General features: G+C 35.4%; 1 protein-coding gene across 1 annotated transcript in view; it reads left to right on the top strand.

Annotated features, from left to right (window-relative positions):
• Positions 1–21,051, top strand: part of SLC30A7 (solute carrier family 30 member 7) — a 90,666-nt gene that overhangs the window by 3,521 nt on the left and 66,094 nt on the right. Inside the window, exons 3-5 of the mRNA XM_025417477.3 lie at positions 14,447–14,560; positions 18,781–18,868; positions 19,533–19,659. Of these exons, the coding sequence (XP_025273262.1) occupies positions 14,447–14,560; positions 18,781–18,868; positions 19,533–19,659 (329 nt within the window). The remainder of the gene's footprint in view (positions 1–14,446; positions 14,561–18,780; positions 18,869–19,532; positions 19,660–21,051) is intronic.

Genomic DNA, 21,051 nt, shown 5'->3' with positions numbered 1-21,051 from the left:
TATTAAAGTAGGGATCTTTTCTATCTTACTCAGGCACCTCAATACATGGCACATAGTGTGCTTAATACATATGTGCTGAATGAAGAATGAGGGAATAAAGAATGTATGGAGTTAGTCTACCTATACTAAATTTACTAACTACCCCTGTTAGAAAGGAAGAAAACCATTAAACTTTTCTCTTATTTTTTGAAGTTAGTAGGAAAGGTAGGAATACCATATGTGATCTTTCCTTCTAGGGTTCTTTTTCCTTTTAGCATTTCATTTTGATTGCTATTTATTGTTGAGTAACTAGTTAATCTCAAGTTAATATAGTATAAGTATGTGATTTTGTACCATCTAGGATTAAGTTCTTTTTCAAGCTACAGAAAAATCTCCAAATAATGTTTTCTTAAATAAGACAGAACTTTATTTCCAGGATGGCTGTTTGAGTTCCAGCCATCCTTAGCATCGGATTATCCAGAATGGAGAGAAAAAGAGGTAAAAAGTATACATAGTATCTTTTAAGGAGATTTATCTGGATAGACTTAGAGGACTTTGACTTATATTTTAGTGGCTAAACCTTTAATCATTTTGGTCATGCCTAGTTGCAGATGTCATCATTGTTCCAGTCAAACAGGTATTCTGCTGAAAGTCAAGGATTCTTTACTAAGAAAGAAAGGGAGTATCTGGATACTGTAGGCTCAGGAAGTGGGACTAGAAAGAGATAAGCTAGTCTCCTATAGATAAAAAACTGAGGCCCAGGGTTTTTTTCCAGAGTAGCAGCAGAGCCTAGAAGCACCTGTCATCCTGGAGGTTTTCTTTTTTTCTTTTTTTTCCCCTGCTAACCATGATTCTTTTCTAGTATCTCAGTATTGTTTCCTTTGTTCTTATGCTCTTTTGTTCTATGTACTTCATTGTCTGTTAGAAAATTTAATTTCAGTAATATTTCTTACTAAAGGTGTTGCAGTCATTTTCCCCTTAGGCATAGAGCGAATTCAGATAATTCTAAAGGTAAATGTCTTTGTATTAACAAAGTAAATATTTGTTCAGGAAATGTTTTAGGCTATACCGGACATTGATTTGTTCCTACTTCTGTATAGTATATCATAGCATATGTTTGCAGTGTAACTCCTTGGTAAAGAAAATGATTCTATTAATCACATTTTTCTATAGAATTAAAACAGATATATCTTAGTCTTTTTTTTTTTTTTCATCTTAGTCTTTTGTCAGTTTTCCCCTCTCAAAAGACAACATTAATTACCAGTTCCTGGTGATGACTTTTGCTTTCTTCAGGTTTTCTTTTTCTTTTCTTTTCTTTTCTTTTCTTTTCTTTTCTTTTCTTTTCTTTTCTTTTCTTTTCTTTCTTTTCATATTTTATTATTCATGAGAGACATGGAGAGAGAGGCGGAAACACAGGCAGAGGGAGAGGCAGGCTCCCCGCAGAGAGCCCCTTATAGGACTCAGGACTCAATCCCAGGACCCCGGGATCATGCCCTGAGCCAAAGACAGACGCTCAACCATTGAGCCACCTAGGCATCCCAAGGTTTTATTTTTCACCTTAAAAATGCAGATAAATGTTCCATTTTGCTGAGAATTTTTTTAAGTAAGGGATTATATAATGGGATGTAGTGGAGTTGAGGGTTTTTCATCATAACTCTCCTTAGTTTAGCAACTTATGGAAATGTCAGGATTCTAATTTCTTGCTAATAAATTGGTAGTTAATAGTTTTTTCCACCTTCCCAACTCTTGGGATCCAATCTTGATTATTCCTTATCTTCAGTTTTGAATTAATCTTTAGCAACCATTATAAATATACTGTTAGCTTAGTTACCAATAGACTTTAAAAATTTTTTTTACTATGGGGACGCCTGGGTGGCTCAGCAGTTGCGCACCTGCTTTTGGCTCAAGTCGTGATCCCGGGGTACGGGATCGAGTCCTGCATTGGGCTCCTTGTGAGGAGCCTGCTTCTCCCTCTGCCTATGTCTCTGCCTCTCTTTTTCAGTCTGTGTCTCTAATGAATAAATATATCTTTTAAAAATAGATTTTATTATGGAAAATTTTAAACATAGGTAAAAGTAGAGAGGTTAATAAACCTCATGTCCCTATCACCAGATTTAACATTTATGAAATGTAGCCTATTTCATTTCCTCTTGCTTTTACCTTCCTCATGCTCTTATCTGTCCCACCACTGGGTTATTTTAACACAGATACCAAGTATAATTTCTTTCAAAACTACTTCAGTATGAGTCTCTAAAAAATAAGAGCCCCCCTCCCCTTTTTATACACTATCCAATGCAATTCTCATCTTTAAAAATTAGGAATTTATTAATATCAAATGTCTAGTTAGTGAGTGTTCAGATAACTCTTATTGTCTCATAATTTCTTTTTACAGTTGGTTTTATAAATAATCCAGACAAGATCCAGTCCAAACAAGATCTATAGTATTAGATGGGTATGTCTGTTAAGTGTCAATTTATGGGCTCTCTTTCTTCCTTTCTTTGTTTTTGCCTCCAGTAGACCTTTTCCGAAAGCTTCTTTTGCTAAATGTTCTATTCATGTTTATTATATTTTGCTTCAATGATCAGATTTCTCTTTTATATCCTAAGAAGTTTTCATTGTTAAAATATCTTTAGAAAATAGTCAGTTTTAAAAGAGTTTAAAAATTAATCTTAGAGAAACAAGAAACTGATAGTGTTTATAGATCAGAGCCTAAAACAAGAATGCTGCTTTTAGCAACGCATTTTTCTTCATCAGGTTACATTTGGTATGTAAATCAGAAAGCCTGAAATATTCTCTATGCTGTTTATATTTATAAGGAAATTTATGCCATGTAATTTAAATGATAATTCAAAATAAGAAACATTTGCTGATACTGAAGATGAGCAATAAAATTGACATTCCTAAAAAAAAAAAAAAAAAAATTGACATTCCTCATGAGTAGCCTTTGATACATGATAGCTGGACAGAGAACTAAGTAGACTTTTTCTTATTAGTTTGCCTACATGGTTGCAGTTGAGCAATTTTCAAGTCAAGATAACAGTTTTAAAGGGCAGCCCGTGTGGCTTAGCGGTTTAGCGCTGCCTTCAGCCTAGGTTGTGATCCTGGAGACCCGGGATCGAGTCCCACGTCGGGCTCCCTGCATGGACCTTGCTTCTCCCTCTACCTGTGTCTCTGCCTCTCTCTCTGTTTCTCTCATGAATGAATAAATAAAATCTTTAAAACAAGAACCAAACAAATAAATAAATCGATTATATTTCAATGCTTTAAGAGAACATGATGTTCTTCCATTTAAAAGAGGGGGTGGTTTTTCAGGTAGAATCGTATTTTTATAATATACTGAAAATGTTAACATTTTAATGAAAATTAAATCCACTTAAAATTTAAATAAAATTGATATCTCCTTTTGATGAGTATTAAAATTCCCAAGCTATATCTATGCCTTTTGGAAAGGGAACGTAATTGCTAGTTTATACAGAAAAGGTTTATCATTTTTCCCCCATTAGGGCAACATTTGGTGTCTAGTAAATATATTTAAAATGAATTTGTCATAAAAAAGATAGTGTGTATTAATTTGCTAGGGCTGCTGTAACAAAGAGCCACAGTAGAAAGTTACTGTCTTGTAGATCTGGAGACTAAAATTCTAAGATCAAGGTATTGGCCATGTTAGTTACTTCTGAGGTCTGCAAGGAAGAAGCTGTTCATGCTTTCTCTTAGCTCCATTTGCTTCTCTGGCAGTTTTTCACATTCCTTGGCTTGTAGAAGTCTCATCTGATATCTTTACTCTCTTTGCACATCTATCTCCACGTTTCCCCATGTTATAAGGACAACAGTCATGTTGGATTGGGGTCCACCTTACTGACCTTATTTTAATGAATTCTGTCTGCAGCGACCGTGTTTCCAAATTAGCTCACACTCTGAGGTAGTGGAGATGTAGGACTTCAAATTAAGAATTTGGAAGAGGACACAATTCAACCCATAGCAGGTTTTACTAAATATATATGTACATCAGTGTATCAGTAAACATTTTTAAATTTATATTTACTTAGAATGAATGCCCTGCCTTCTTCTACAGCTAATTTATGGCCACCTAAAAGAAAAGTCTCATATATAATAAAATCCTTAAATTAAATCCTTGAAGTAAAAATGTCAAGACCCATGGATAAAGTGGAAAAAATAAGCATACTAAGTATGTAAATTAATATAATTACTGAAATTGACTTTTAAATTTAGTTATAAAATTTCATAAAGTTAAGGCAGGATGGGTAATAATTCTCATTGTCAGGTTTTACTCTAATACAACTACATTGTTTTTATCAGTAAAGAGAGGTAATTTTCTGAAACTCAAATTTTATTTTTAAAGATTTTATTTATTCATGAGAGACACAGAGAGAGATGCAGAGACATAGGCAGAGGGAGGAGCAGGCTCCATCCAGGGAGCCCGATGTGGGTCTTGATCTCAGGACTCCAGGATCACGCCCTGGGCCGATGGCAGATGCTTAACTGCTGAGCCACACAGGCGTCCCCTGAAACCAAATTTTATTTTATTTTATTTTTTTAACATTTTATTTATTTATTCATGAGAGACAGAGAGAGAGAGAGAGAGACAGAGGCAAAGACACGGGCGGAGGAAGAAGCAGGCTCCATGCAGGGAGCCGGATGTGGGACTCGATCCCGGGTCTCCAGGATCACACCCCAGGCCGAAGGTGGAGCTAAACCGCTGAGCCACCGGGGCTGTCCTGAAACCAAATTTTAAAAGTAACTTACCATATTAGTCCTTTATCATAGCATCGAAAATAAAATCATAATGTCTTTATTGGTGGTTTTATAATACTAGAGCTGTTCTTCAAATGGGTCTTTCATATTTCAAAATACAATAAAGTTATCTTTTCAGTGTTACGTGACTATTAAGGTTCAAGTGTGTAGTGTTGTGAAGATCCAGTTATTCAAGGAAAAATTTTAAATAACAGATCTCAGAGAATTGCATGAAAAATAAGACCTTTACTGTGTCCTCCACAGGCATCAGTTTTCCCATTTAGTCTTTTTATTTATTCCTTCTCATTCTGCTTTGAGTTGGGTATTACATGGGTACAGACAGTGCTTAAACCGTATTTTGCATCTATATTTGAATAAGATGTACAAAGTTCATGATAAAATTTAAGACATTTTCCAAAATATTTTGTGATGACTTGAGAGAGATTTATAAATTATCTTTGGGGGAGCACCTGGGTGTTCAGGCGGTTAAGTGACTCTTGGTTTCTGCTGAGGTCATGATCTCAGGGTCTCAGGCCCTTTGGTGGGCTCTGCACTGCTTGTCACTGCCCCTCTGCTTCGCCTCCTTTGTGGGCTTGTTCTCTCTCTCTCTCTCTCTCTCTAGAATAAAGTCTTTTTAAAAAGTTATTGTATTTTTTGTTGTATTTTACTTCAGTTTCTAATTTTATAATTATTCCAAATTATGAGAACATTTTAAAACTGCCTTTTCTACTTAGGTGAGGAATGTTTTTCACTTTTAGTTTGTAGCACTTATAATTAAGGAAGACTAACCAGATTATTAAGAGCTATAGGTCATGCTGGGAACACTAGATATTATGAGTTAATTAATATTTAATATAGTGATTTATTGATAGTAATGGTAATAGGAATATTGATATAGCTTTAATGTGGCAAGCACTGTGATAATATGTTTCACATATATTAATCCTTTTAACATTTATGACACTTTTTATTATTACCTTAAGTGATGGCTGAATTGAGGTACCAAGTAGTTAAGCAACTTTGGATTCACAAAACTAGTAAATAGTGAAGCTGGGATTTGAACCCAGGTACTCTGACTTCAGAAGTAGTACTCCTAACCACCCTAATACTCCTTGGTTTTAAATATTGAGCTGTTGATATGCTTGCTTTCAGACATTTCTATTGGGCTGTCTTCAAGTTCACCGATTTCTTTTCCTCAACTGTGTCCAGTCCTCTCATAAACCAATTGGAAGAATTCTTCAGCACTGATAAACTTGTTTTTTGTTTCTTCCTTTTCCATTTAATTTTAATTTTTAAAAAATTTTTGTAATAAAGGTTTTATTTATTTGAGAGAGAGTGCGTGTATGGGAGCAGAGGAAGGGCAGAGGAGGAGGGAGAGGGAAAGAGAGAAACCCTAGCGGACTCCTCACTGAACGTGGAGTCCCTCATGGGGCCTGATCTAACTACCATGAGATAATGACCTGAGCAGAAACCAGGAGTTGGATGCTCAAACAACTGGTGCCCCTTCCATTTAATTTTTTAAAAAACATTTCAGGCGCTCCTGGGTGGCATAGTCATTGAGCATGGGTCTCTTTGGTTTTGGCTCAGGTTGTGATCTCATTGTCATGGGAGAGAGCCCCATGTTGATCAAGCTCCTCACTCAGCTCGGCATCTGCTTAGGATTCCCACCCCCCTGCCCATCCCATTCATGCTCACTCTTTTCTTTCTCTCAAATAAATATTTTTTAAAATTTCATATTTTTATGCTGAAATTCTCTAGTAAGTCATATGCTTTTTTTTTTTTTTGTAAGTCGTATGTTTTGTTCACCTTTTTCCATAGATTCTTTAACATATTAATTACTATTGTGATAGTTCCAGTATCTGAGCCAGAATCTTGGTCTGGTTCTGTTGGTTGCTTTATCTCTTCACAGTGAGTTCTTTCTCTTGCTCTTTTTTTGTGTATCTTGAAACTTTTGACCAAAGACTGGATATTAGGAATAAAGAGCTGTGATTATTGGGGTTATAGTATTTATAACTAGAAATAGTCCTCTGTCAGGCCATAACTGGGTTAAGTTTTTGCATGTGTCACAGAAGCTCTCCATATTCATGGCATTCCCACCCCCACCCCGACTCCCCCCAAGCTGTAGACTGCTGTTTCTTGTCACTCAGGGTTAGGTTTGTGGTGAATGACTAGGGGCATTCATTAACTTAATCCAGCCTCAGTCTTAGGCAGGCCCTGTGAGCCTGGGCCTTGAGAGTATGGTTTTTTTTTTTTTTTTCCTCAACATTTTTGCCCGTCCTGTGAAAGCAAAACTCTGCTGTGTACATGTGGATAGTCTTGGGTGAGAGTGAGTTTCCTGCTCTTTTCCCAGTAGTAGTAGAACATCTGCTTTGTATTGATACAGAATTCTGTGTTCCTCCTTTAGTGACTTTTTTTGGTGACTATTCTAGCATGCATAATATGAATTTTTAACAGAAATAATGTGTTTATCTTACAATAATATACTCCTATTTTCATCTATTCTGTGTGCTTTTATTGTCATTTATTTCACTTTTATATATTTTAAGCTCCACAATATGGTACACCTATGTTTGCTTTATACCAGCGGTTAGTGAACTTTGTCTAAACAGCAGATGGTGAATATTTTAAGCTTCAAGGGCCATAACGTCTCTCTCATGATTTCTGTATTCTGTTAGAGGACAGAAGCAACGATAGACAGTATTTAAACAGATGAGTGTAACTGTGCTCTAGTAAAATTCTGTTTACGAAGATAGATGGTGGTCTGGGTCATAGCTTGCTGATCCCTGCTTTAGATAGTTATCATTTTAAGAAACTAGCTTTATTGAAATGTAATTCATATACCATACAATTTACCCATTTAAGGTAATGGCTTTTAGTTGATTGGCTATTAGTATACTCACAGAGCTGTAAAATCATCCCAACAATCAATTTTAGGCAAGTTTTATTACCCTGAAAGGAAGCCTTGCACTTGGAGCCATCACCCTCTAATTCCTGTCCCGATTTACCCTAATTCTAAGTAACCACTAATCTACTTTCTGTCTCTACGTATTTGCCGACTCTGACCTTTTTATATAAATGGTGTCACGTAGTGTATGATCCTTTGTGACTGGTTTGTTACACTTAGCATAATGTTTTCAAGGGTCATCTGTATTCTACATGTATTAGCATTGATTTATTTTTATTGCCAAGTAATATTCCAGCAGCGTGTGAGAATTCTGCTTTCTCCACATCCTCACCAACACTTGTTATTGATCTTTTTTTTTTTTGGCGGGGGGGGGGGAGAATCAGCTCATATTTAATTGTAACATCTTAAAATCGGACAAGTGTTTTGACATCTGCCCCTAACCCCATCCCCCCGACATATTTAGTCTCTTTAAAATGACAGGAAAACACCAACCAATCACAGGGTCAATGGGTTTAATAAGTTTACCCCTTCAGTTCCTATTTGCAGCACCCAATAATCCTTTGAAATACCAGACAGACCTGGCAGTGGCCAGCAGTACACTTCAGATCTCCAGAGTTAAAAGTTCAGGTTCTCTGAGCCTTCGGTGTTGCAGTGGCACTTGTCCAAAACTGGTGCCTCCCTACAGCTGGGGAACTTAATATACCAGTGATCTTTGATTTTGCTATGGTAGAGTGGGTATGAAGCTGTTTCTCATTGTTTTGATTTGAATTTCCGTGAAAGGTAGTTAATGATGTTGAGTATCTTTTATGTGCCTATTAGCCATTTGTGTGTCTTTATTCAGGTTCTCTGATCATTTAAAAAATTGGATTATGTTGGGTCCTTGGGCATAGTTGATTAAATGACCACTTAGTTTCAGCTCAGGTCGTGATCCCAGCATTATGAGATCAGACACTGCATCCAACTCCATGCTCAGCACAAAGTCTACTTAAGACTCTCCCTCCTGTATGCTCTCTCTCTCTTTTTCAAATAAATAAATGTATCTTTTAAAAATATTGGATTATTTATCTTTTTGAAGACTTTTAAGAATTCTTCATATAGGGAGTGCCTGGCTGGCTCGGTCAGCGGAGCATGCGACTCTTGATCTCAGGGTTGTGAGTTCGAGCCCCATGTTGGGTGTAGAGATTACTTAAAAATAAAATCTTCAAAAACCCAAAATAGAGTTCTTTGTATATTCTGAATATAATGACCCTTGTCAGATATATAATTGGCAAATATTTTCTCCCATGTGTGTATTTTTTCACTTTTTTAAAAAAAATTTTATGGGGCAGTCCTGGTGGCTTAGTGGTTTAGCACCACCTTTAGCCTGCGGGTGTGATCCTGGAGACCCAGGGATCGAGTCCCACGTCGGGCTCCATGTGTGGAGCCTGCTTCTCCCTCTGCCTGTGTCTCTGTATCTGTCATGAATAAATAAAATCTTTTTTTTAAAGATTGTATTTATTTATTCATGACAGACACACACACACACACACACACACACACACACACACACACACACAGAGGCAGAGACACAGGCAGAGGGAGAAGCAGGCTCCATGCAGGGATTCTGACATGGACTCGATCCCGGGTCTCCAGAATCACACCCCGGGCTGAAGGCAGCACTAAACTGCTGGGCCACCGGGGCTGCCCTTTTTCACTTTTTTAATAGTATTCTTTGAAGAACAAAAGCTTTAAAATTCCAGTGATGTCCAGTCTGTGTTTTCTGTTTTTTCTTTTGTTACTTGTGCTTTTGATGTCTTATTGATATAAGAAACTATTGCCTAATCCAAGGTGGTGAATGTTTTAGTTTTCATGTTTATTAGGTTTTTGATCCATTTTGGGTTATTTTTTATGTATTGTGTGACATAAGAGCAAAAATCATTTTTTCATTGTACGTATCCAATTGTATCAACACATTTGTTAAAAGTATTCTTTCCATCTTGTCATTCTTGTCAGAAGTTAGTTGACCATAAATGTGAAGGTTTATTTCTAGATTCTAAATTCTATTCCATTGCTCTATAGGTTTACTTTTGTGCCAGCACCACACTATTTGATTACTGTAACTCTATAGTAAACTTTGAAATTGGGAAGTGTGAGTCCTCCAACTTTGCTTTTCATTTTCAATATTTTGTCTATTCTAGGTCCCCTTTTTTCTGTATGAATTTTAAGACCAGTTTCTTCAAAGAAGTCTGGGAATTTGATAGGATTGAGTTGAATCTATAGATCAATTGAGGAAGTATTGACATCCTAACAGTATTGTCTTCTGATTTGTAAACATGGTTTTTTTTTTTTTTTCCATTTATTTAGGTCTTTTTAAAAATTTTCAACAATATTCTATAGTTTTAGAAGTTTTACACTTTTTCGTTAAATGTATTTTTTGATGCTATTGTAAAGGAAAATGAAAAAAAAAAGTAAAGGAAAATGTTTTTTATTATTTTTTATATCACTACTACATAGGAATACAGTTCATTTTTGTTTTTTTAAATAATAAATTTATTTTTTTATTGGTGTTCAATTTGCCAACATACAGAATAACACCCAGTGCTCATCCCGTCAAATGCCCCCCTCAGTGCCCATCACCCATTTACCCCCACCCCCCGCTTCCTCCCCTTCCACCACTCCTAGTTCGTTTCCCAGAGTTAGGAGTCTTCATGTTCTGTCTCCCTTTCTGATATTTCCTACCCATTTCTTCTCCCTTCCCTTCTATTCCCTTTCACTATTATTTATATTCCCCAAATGAATGAGAACATATAATGTTTGTCCTTCTCTGATTGACTTATTTCACTCAGCATAATACCCTCCAGTTCCATCCACGTTGAAGCAAATGGTGGGCATTTGTCATTTCTAATGGCTGAGTAGTATTCCAGTGTATACATAAACCACATCTTCTTTATCCATTCATCTTTCGATGGACACCGAGGCTCCTTCCAGTTTGGCTATTGTGGCCATTGCTGCTATAAACATCGGGGTGCAGGTGTCCTGGCGTTTCATTGCATCTGTATCTTTGGGGTAAAATTAACAAGGCAGGAAACCGCAAATGTTGGAGAGGATGTGGAGAAAAGGGAACCCTCTTATACTGTTGGTGGGAATGTGAACTGGTGCAGCCACTCTGGAAAACTGTGTGGAGGTTCCTCAAGGAGTTAAAAATAGACCTGCCCTACGACCCAGCAATTGCACTGCTGGGGATTTACCCCAAAGATACAGTTCATTTTTGTATGTTGATATTGTATCCTGCAATCTTGTCAAACTCAATTATTCTAATAGGTTTTTAGTAGAGTCTTAAGATTTTTATGCATGATATCCTGTCATCTGCAAATAGTGATAGTTTTACTCCTTCACTTCCTATCTAGGTGTCTTTTATTTCCTGCCAACTTCCCTTGTTAGATCCTCCAGTACAATGTTAAATAGAAGTGGTGAGAGGGGACATCTTCATCTTGTATCTGATCTTAGGGGAAAGCATTTAATCCTTGGCCATTAATGGTGCTGTGGGTTTTTTGTAGATGCCATTTAAGAATTGAGCAAATTCTCTCTATTCCAAGTTTGTTGAGTGTTTTTATTACAAAGAGAAGTGTTAAATTTTGTCAAACTCTTTGCACCTGTTGAAGTGTTCATGTGGCTTTTGGTTTTAATCCTATTGATACAATGGATTAGATCAATTGATTTTCACATATTGAACCAACCTTGCATGTTGGGATTAATCCCACTTGGTCATAGTGTGTATTTTTTAAAATATATATTCTTAGATTCCATTGGCTAGTATTTGTTGAAGATTTTTGTATGTGTATTTGTGAAAGATTAGTCTGTTTCATTTCTTGTGGTGTCTGTTGTCTCATTTTGGTATAAGGGTAATAATACTGCTCTTAAACAATGAGTTGGGAAGCATTCTTTTGACATCTTTTTTTTTTTTTTTTTTTTTGAGTCTTTGTAAGGGATTGATATTTATTGTTCTTTAAATGTTTGGCAGAATTTACCAGTGAAGCTGTCTGGGCATGGCCTTTTCTTTGTTGGAAGTTTTACAATTGTTCATTCAATCTGTTAGCTTGTTATAAGGCTATTCAAAAAACTTTCTTGAGTCACTTTTGCAAGATTGTTTCCAGGAATGTGTCTTTTTCATCTATGTTACATAATTTGCTGGCTTGTAACTGTAGTATTTTCTTATGATTCTTTTTATTTATGTAAAGTCAGTAGTGTATTTTTTTCATTCCTCATTTTAGTAATTTTAGTCTTTTCTCTTTTTTCATGGTCAGTCTACTTAAAGGTTGTGAATTTTGTTGATATTATCAAAGTTTTTGTTTTTTTCCCTCTTTTTTTCCAATGATCTTTTAAAGTTACTAAAAATAAGAAAAAAAGATCTTTTGTATATACCCACTAATTTTCAGTGATCTTTGTTTCTTTACACAAATCTAAGTTTCCATCGTAACATATTTCTGCTTGGAGAACTTTAATTCTTTTAACTCAGATCTGCTGGCAATGAGTTCTCTCTGCTTTGGTTATCTGGAAAAATCTTTGTGTTCATTTTTGAAAGATATTTTGCTAGATACAGAATTTAAGGTTGACATTTTTTTTTAAATGCTTTAAGGACATCACTCCATTATTCTGTCTTGAGTAGTTTGTGATGAAAAATATACTGTTAATTTTATCTTTGTTTTTCTTTTTTCTGGCTGTTGTCAAGATTTTCTCTTTCTCTTTGGTATTAAGCAGTTTGTGAAGTGTGGAGAGATTTTCCTCAGCTTGGGATATTTTATTTTATTTTTAAAAAGGTTTCATTTATTTTTTATTAATGAGAGATACAGAGAGAGAGGCAGAGACACAGAAAGAGAGAAGCAGGCTCCATGGAGGGAGCCTGACACGGGACTCGATCCTAGGTCTCCAAGGATCACCCCCTGGGCTGAAGGCAGGCACCAAACCGCTGAGCCACCCAGGCGTCCCAGCTTGGGATATTTTAAATGTCTTGAATATGTGGTTTGTTTTTAAAAATTCTCAAGCATTTCCTCTTTAAATACTTTCTCTATTCTTTCTTCTCCAGTACTGAGAGTTCAAATATTTGTATTTTAGTCTCCTTAATACTGTTAAAGACTTTTACTGCTTTGTTTTTTGTTTGTTTGTTTTTTTTCCCCACTCCTTTTCTTCTTTGTTTTACTTTGGATAATTTCTCTTGACATGATTCTTTCTTTCGTGTTCCTTCTGCTCAGAAGCCCATGTAGGTTATTATTTATCTTCAATATTATGATTTTTTAAAAATGTTTTTGTCATTTCCATTTGAATCTTTTATAGTTTTTATCTCTGTGAAAAGTCCCCGATTCATGAATTTTCTCCAACTTTATACAACATCCTTTAACATATTAGTCATATTTGTTTTAAAGTCTCCATCATAGTCCAATCTCTAGGCCTTTTCTGATTCTGATTCTGTTGATTGCTTTAGCTCTTGACAGTGGGATTTTTGTTGGTGGTGGTTTTTTGGCCCTTTGATCTTATGTGTCTATAAATATTTATTGAGTGTTGGATATTATGTTTAAAAAAATAAAGGGACCAAGGTTTTTTCTGTTTTATTTTGTTTTGTTTTTAAGACTTTATTTATTTATTTGAGAGAGCATGAGCAGGGGAAGGTAGGGACCAAGGTTAATTGTATTGATGCCCAGAAATGTGCACACTTATTATTTTGTCAGGCCATTAATGTGAGGTTTTGAGTCTGATCAATAGTTGACTAGCTGGGTTTTGTATTTTTGTTCTTGATAGTTAATTTCAATAAGTCACTAACTTATTTTTTAGTGGCTTTTTTATTTTTTTTTTTATTTTTTTTTTATTTTTTTATTTTTTTATTTTTTATTTTTTTAAAGATTTTATTTATTTATTCATGATAGACACAGAGAGAGAGAGGCAGAGACACAGGCAGAGAGAGAAGCAGGCTCCATGCACCGGGAGCCTGACGTGGGATTCGATCCCGGGTCTCCAGGATCGCGCCCTGGGTCAAAGGCAGGCGCTAAACCGCTGCGCCACCCAGGGATCCCTAGTGGCTTTTTTAAAGTGACTTTTACCACCTTATGTTTAGTGTAGGGTTTGGGACCCTGGAGGGTTTTTCTCCGTGTTCTTGCTCCATTGTCAGTTTTCAGCAGGTCCTACACACCTTGCCACAGGGGAATCTCTGTGCTCTTGCTCAGCTCTCAGAGGTAGATTGCTCTGGTTTTATATTCTAGTCAAGACTTCGGTTACGGAGGAGAGAGAATTTGGTTCTCCTCCTGGAGCCTTAGTTTTAGGCAGTCCCTTGACACCTGAGTTCCAGAATGGGCATTATTAATGTTCCTTCCCCTTCTCCCACCTCTCCCGACAGCTTGGTATCAAGAGAAGGAAAAACTGTCTTACCCCTCTTTAAACAGCAGCAACCTTTGCTTTTTATCAGTGTAAGATCTTGGGCCCAACCTGGCTTCAGACTGCCCCCAGCAGCACGTGGCTGGTTTTTTTTCTCCCTCTCTTTCAGTGACAGCTGACCTTTGCCAGTGACCAGAGGGTGGGCAGATCCCTGCCCCTCATCCAGTAGCAGCTAGCTTTGTTTCTACCCCTCTTTCACCAGAAGCTCGGTTTTTTTCTTGGGCAACGGGCGTCAGAGTCCTCAGATATTTAAAACTTACTGTTACTATCTCTCTATGTATCATATTTCAGGGTTGTCTATTTAGAAGATTAGTTACCCGGTAAGCACAGGACATTTAAAGAATTTAGAGAAGAATGCTCACTATTTGATTACTGTTATAATATGCCAATATGTCTGTTCTTTTACAGCTTAGGCTTGATTTCCGACTCTTTTCACATGTTTTTCGATAGCACTGCCATTTTGGCTGGATTGGCAGCATCTGTTATTTCAAAATGGAGAGATAATGATGCTTTCTCTTATGGGTAAGACTTTTAAAAAACTTTTTTATTAAAGTATAAGAAATACAGAAAATACACAAATCTTGAGCACATGAATGTTCACAAATTGAACACATTTGTGTAACTTGAACCCTTAAACCCCCTTCTCATGCCTCCTCCTGGTTTCTTCCCATGTAGCACCCCAAGGGTAACAACCACTTCCCTAACTTAGTAGATTCATTTTACCTATTTTTGAATAGTCTTTAATTGGAATGTACAACATATACCTCTTTTTTTTTTTTTTTTTTTGTATCTAAGTTCTTTTGCTTAGAGGTAAGACAGATTTTTTTGCTAGATGGGGGATTTTCTTAACTCTTAACCTATTTTTTTTTTTTAGAAGAAGAAAGTTTCACTATATGAAAACAGTCATGTTTCTTTTTCTTTTGTAAAGGGATATTTTGCTATTAATCTATTTAAAATAATTGTTTCCTAATATGATTTTATATTACTTACCCTCTTCAGCTCTGCTTTTATGAAAAATACTCCTTTTTATACTCTTGCTCAATTTGGATAATTAATCAAATATTTGGAGAGTGTTTCTATGCTGGAGAGACTATATTGGAACATCTGCTCTCACTTCTGAGCCTAGTAGTATTTAGAGGCCAAGTTGGCCTTTTGCCATCTCTGATTGGGGGAAGCAGTAGAGTGTCCAGTGTTTGACTCTGCCTGAGTGTTTTCTTTTTCTTTTTTGAAGTCATACAATATTTTGCAGTGCAATTATTATTTATGTGTACAGCTCTCAAGGATAATATCCTTTCTCTGTCTCCCCCCTCTTTCTCTTCCCGGCTCCCCATTCTCCCTTCTCATTTGTTGACCCTTTCCTCTCTGTCCCCCTTCCTTGTGTGCTTTCTCACAGTCTCTCCTTTCTTTCCTCTCCTGTTTTCTCTTTCACTCTCATCCCCATACTTATCCTCTGTCATCTCTCCTGAATTCCCTTCTCCCCTTTCTTGTTCTCTCTTCCCTGTTCCTTGTGTCCCTGCTCATGGTCTTTCCAGAGTCCTCAGCCTTCCACTCTCCCCTCCCTCTTTCTCTCCTGCACATCTCTCCCTCTACCTGTAACCACTGTATCTCTCAGGCTCTTTCTTGTTCCCCCTCCCTCTCTCTGAATGCCTTAGTCCTAGTTCTTTCCTATTCTCTTTCCTTCTCTCACTGATCCTCCCCTGAGGTGTCTCTCATTCTCTCCTGCCTGCGTCCATCCACTGTCTTAGGCATACTGCCTTTTGTTCTCTCTTTTACTCTTGTTCCTTCTCGGCTTCCTCTTTCCCTTCACCTTTGCTTTTGTTCTTGAGCCAGCATGCATGCACTTTCTCTTGTACATGCTCTTGTTCTCTTCAGATATTTATTGAGAGCCCACTAGGAGTCTAATCTTTTGTTGCTTATAAAGACAAATAAGATATGGCTTCTGCCTTGGAGGAACTTGTGCTCTAATGGGGAAATAGTGCTGTAAAAACATAGTAACTATGTTGTGACAAGTGCTGAAACAAGGGTATATAAAATTCTGTGACAGAACTTACTGATTTGGGGTTTAACTGAAGTGATGTGGTTATTTGTAAAATTACAAAAAGTCAGACAAAAACCACTAATTCTACTGTTTTTGTAGACTACAGTGAAGGATCTGTATATCTATAAATTCAAACAGCTCAAAAGAGAACATTTTCCATGACTATGCAATAAAAAAATTCTTAGTATATTTTGAATCATTAAAGAAAGATTGCGTGTAAGATTCTAATCTTGTGTTGGAAAATTAATAATTTATATATATTGTATATCAAAAATCTGATTAGAACATCTTAACAAGTTTTTGAGAAAAAAATTTTTAAATTATTTTTTAGGATAAACAGGTAACTATAAAAATTCTCAGTTCCTTAAATCTAAGTGTATCTATTATTTTCTATTTAGAATACATAATCTCCCACTGTAAGATGGTTTTTAGGAATAGTTTTGAAGACCTTCAGTACCAAAGCAGGTTTTACTATTCAGCGTTAACTAGTTTATATAAAGGAGTGATATGCCACCTTTTTTGCCATCTTTTTGTTTCTTGTTTTGTCTTCTTGGTTGCTTTTTTCTTTTGAGAAGGGAAAAATTAGGGAGTAAAATCTGATGCAACATTTGAATCTATTAATCATTGCTACAGTAGTTAAGTAGCAGTGCCAGTAAAATGTTAAGTACCAGTACATCAAAATGACACTGAATAGGCTAAGCCTAAGGATGAATCCCCAATACCTGCCCCGTCCCCCACCCCTGGTTCAGTATGATCACAGTAGCCGACTGACTGCAATAGAAAAATAATAGCAGAGGGGCACCTGAGTGGCTCAGTGGTTGAGCATCTATCTGTGTTTGGCTCAGAGCCTGATCCCGGGGTCCTGGGATCGAGTCCCACATCACGCTCCCCACAGGAAGCCTACTTTCCTTCTGCCTCTCTGTGTCTCTCATAAATAAATAAAATCATTTAAAAATAATAATAATAAAAGAAATCTGAGAGGCAGAAGACTTTTTTGTATTTGTTTATAGAAAAATCATCTTTGTGTCTGGTCACACTCCTATTTTTGAAATAGTAGTGCCAGCATAAAAGTAATATATGTCTGATAGCTACATGCATATGTACGTACCTTTATATATATGTACATACACTGTATCTTTTTTTTTTTTTTTTTGCCCTGGCTAAAGAATTCAGATGTCTTCATACTTAATGAGGCAGTGGCAAATTTATGAATGTGGTATGTTTTAATTCCAAGACTCACTGTGTTCAAGTAAACAGTCATTTGTAAAGGCAAATATGTCTAGTTTTCACAAGTTTTTCACTTGAATTCTGTAACCAAGTTCAGCAAATATCTTAAGCCTAATTAAATCACTTTAGACCAACAGTTTGTCAGAATTTATGGAGTACCTACTGAGGTAGACATTAGAGACAAAAAGATGCCTGAAAAACATTTCTACCTTTGATCTTGAAGTCTAATGGAACTCAAGGACAAAAGGCTTTTGCATTAACTATGGGAGTAGAAGAGTGGGTTAAAAGAAAATGCTTTTCATTTTAGGTTAGTAACCCTGCTGATATATTAGATAAGTTCCTAAGTGTTTGCTATGGAAAGCAAGCTGAATTTAATGAATGTTCTCTCATGAAAGATAAAAAGGCATATGTTCTGACAAATATTATGTAAATTTAATTCATTTGTATGTGTTAGAAGGTAGAAGTATGCATTATTTCTGAGTGCAGAAATATATGCTATGTTGGAGTGTACTGACAGAGCAAACTCCCAATGTAACTGAATAGAGTACATTTTAAAGAGTTTGTTCTCTTTACTTTAAACATTTTTTATAGTAAAAATTGTATTATCTAGAAGTTGACATAGAAAGCTAGAAAAAGCGGTATTTTTGATGCTCCTATTATTTTGTTTATGGACCAGAGTAATTAACTGCTGTCAGCACCCTTTGAATAATGTTAGGACATGTAAAACTGCCAGGTTAAAGTTGGTTCTCATGACTTTAACTAAGCCAGATAATACCTTATGGAAAAAATAAAATCTTTCCCCGATGCTTCATGCAGGTGGGAAGCAGAAAGCTTCAGAAGTCCATGGAGGAAAAGACAGATCTTTTAAAAATAATTTAAGTAGTATCATATGAAGCTAGAATTGATTCTAAAAATAGGTAATTGAAAATTTTTTGTTAGATTAATCTTAGAAAAGAGTTGTAGAAGTATAAATCTCAAAGTTGTCTCTAGGATGACTCAGAAATAATTTTATTTTCCTTCAAATCAAAATTCCATTTTCCAGAGATTTGAAAGCTGAAAGGTACAAAACAAAAAGTATAAGAAGTTCTTAGAAAAGAAGCAGTAAGTTCGAAAAACCCTTCATTTTCTTCTACTTTTTATCTCTTGATCTTTCCTTCTGTGCCTATTTGTCTAGTCCAGGGGCGACTTGAGATTTACATTTCTGTGGAAGAGGTCTTTCTAAATCTACTTACTCTAAGAAGATCTTTTGATTGGCTTGTAGAAGTGAATGTATTTTGTGGTATTGTGCTATTATACATAATTTGTAATAATTCATTTCCTCATTTCTACTATATATATAGAATAAAACACTATATTATAAATATTAGGACTTTGCTGGCTGCTTATATAATGTGGTTTATAATCTCTGATTGTATATAAATTTATGATTTGATTTTTAAGAAATGATAATTCAATTGTTTACTTTGCTCTTCCTTAGGTATGTTAGAGCGGAAGTTCTGGCTGGCTTTGTCAATGGCCTATTTTTGATCTTCACTGCTTTTTTTATTTTCTCAGAAGGAGTTGAGGTATTGTAAATAATGATTAGAGTCAGTAAATTACATTTCTGTAACAAAAATGTTTATGAACTAAAGATATATGTGGGCTATTTTCACAGTATTACTGAGGACAGTCTTGGGTTAGATAAATTATTGTATAAGAGGAGCTTACAAAAAGAAAGAAGAGCTTACAAAGTAGTTGAAAAAATTAAATATATGTGAAACTACTTGAAATTCAAAACAATGAAATGGTATGAATGAAGCATTAACTCTGAAAAGTAAAGGCACAATCTGGGTAGTGAGGTCTGTTGGGAAGAGTTCTTAAAATAGAACCTGAGAGTTTTGCCAGTGAACTTTTATATTTGGTATATTTAAAAAAAGAGAGAGAGAAAATTGAAAAATCAATGAACTTAAAATGAATGGCAGTATTATTTAAGATACCAAAGAGGGATGGGTTTTAGACCAAATAGTCATGCTTTTAAATATTGGTGTTTATTTAAAAATAGTAACTATTACCTTGTCTGCATTAAGTGAGCACTGTTTTTTTTTTCCTCTATAGACTGTTTGGCATATATTTTTAGAATGGTTTTCATTTTGAAAATAACTAAAAAATTTTAAAGATTGCTTTTTGTTTTTACCAGTTGATCAATCAGAAATTATTTCAATTCCCTTTTTTGTATTATGTGTTTTCTAGAGAGCATTAGCCCCTCCAGATGTACACCATGAGAGACTGCTTCTTGTTTCAATTCTTGGGTTTGTGGTAAACCTAGTAGGAATATTTGTTTTCAAGCATGGAGGTCATGGACATTCTCATGGCTCTGGTATGATGGTTAGAACCCTTTGTTTCTTCATTTTCTCTTTTCCATCATAATTATCACTTTTGAAAATTGATAAATTCAAATTCTATGCTGATCTTTAATAACAGAAATAATATGTTAATAGATTCTTATTTATGTCTTCCAAAACCATCACTCCCACTTCTCCATGTTCCTCCATCTGAGTATCATCTCAAGATTACACGCTATCAGTTTGGTGTGGATCCCTCCAGACCTGTGTAGGTTATCTGTTTAGTATGACACCACTTATATAAAACCAACAAATAAACTTTAAAAATCACAAAATAAATCTAGCTAGTAAAAACTATAGTGTTTGTGGGTATAAAATTTATTATACCATCTGTCTTTGAAATCCTGCTATTTGGTATGCATCAGTCCACTTTCTCTTGTTAACACATGAAACTCCATGGTGTGGGATACTGTGGCTTATTTAACTAGTCCTCGGTATATAGACTTTTTAAGTCCTTTCCATGTGCATATCCTTGTGAACATATGCAAGTGTTTTTCCAAAGCTGTCCTGTCCAGTTTGGTAGCCATTAGTCACATGTGACTGTTTTAAATTTAAATTACAGTTACTTAAATTTAATAAAATTAAAAATGCACTTCTTCAGTTACACAAGTGATAGTTCAAGTGCTCAGTAGCCACATAGGGCTGTCATATTGGATAGCATATATAGAACATGTCCATCATCACAGAAAGTTCTTTGAATTGCACTGTGCTGGAATATAGAGTTGCTGGAACACGGGAAGTACAGTTTTTAGTTTCAATAGACAATAGCAAATTGCCCTTCCAAAATGACTGTCATCCATCCACATTTACCCTGGCAATGAATGCCAATGCTAATTTTTCCCACTCACATTAAAACTTATTATTATGGGTTTAAAACTATTTTGCTAATACTTTGATAAAAATGATACCTCATTTTATTTATTATTTCTCTGACTAGTGATGAGGTTGAAAATCTTTATGTTTTTAGGCCATTCAAGTTCTTCCTCTTCTAAAATTGTCTATTTTTGCTTGTTTTTCTATGGTCTTCTTAATTTATAATAATTTTTATATATCTTATATATTTATACATTTTGTATACTAATCTTTTTATGTGTTGCAAACATCTTTTCCTAATCTATGGCTTATCTTTAAACTTTTATGTAGGGGTTCTTAATTTAGATATAGTCTTAGTTTTTCTGTCTTACATTTTTTCTGATATGTTTTCTATTTTATTTGAGAAGTTTCCTATTCTCATAAACATATACTCTTGTACTTTAATAGTGTTAAAATATCAGGGTGTTTCTCCTCATCCATTTTGCTCCTTTGTATGTAATTTGTTTTTGTGTTGGGGTGAGTTACGACTTAACTTTTTTTTTTCAGTGTCAATA

The sequence above is a fragment of the Canis lupus genome, chromosome 6 (genome assembly GCF_003254725.2).
Source record: "Canis lupus dingo isolate Sandy chromosome 6, ASM325472v2, whole genome shotgun sequence".
Lineage (NCBI taxonomy): Eukaryota > Metazoa > Chordata > Mammalia > Carnivora > Canidae > Canis > Canis lupus.
The sequence above is the reverse complement of the archived record's forward strand: the minus strand, read 5'-3'. Positions and strand labels throughout refer to the sequence as shown.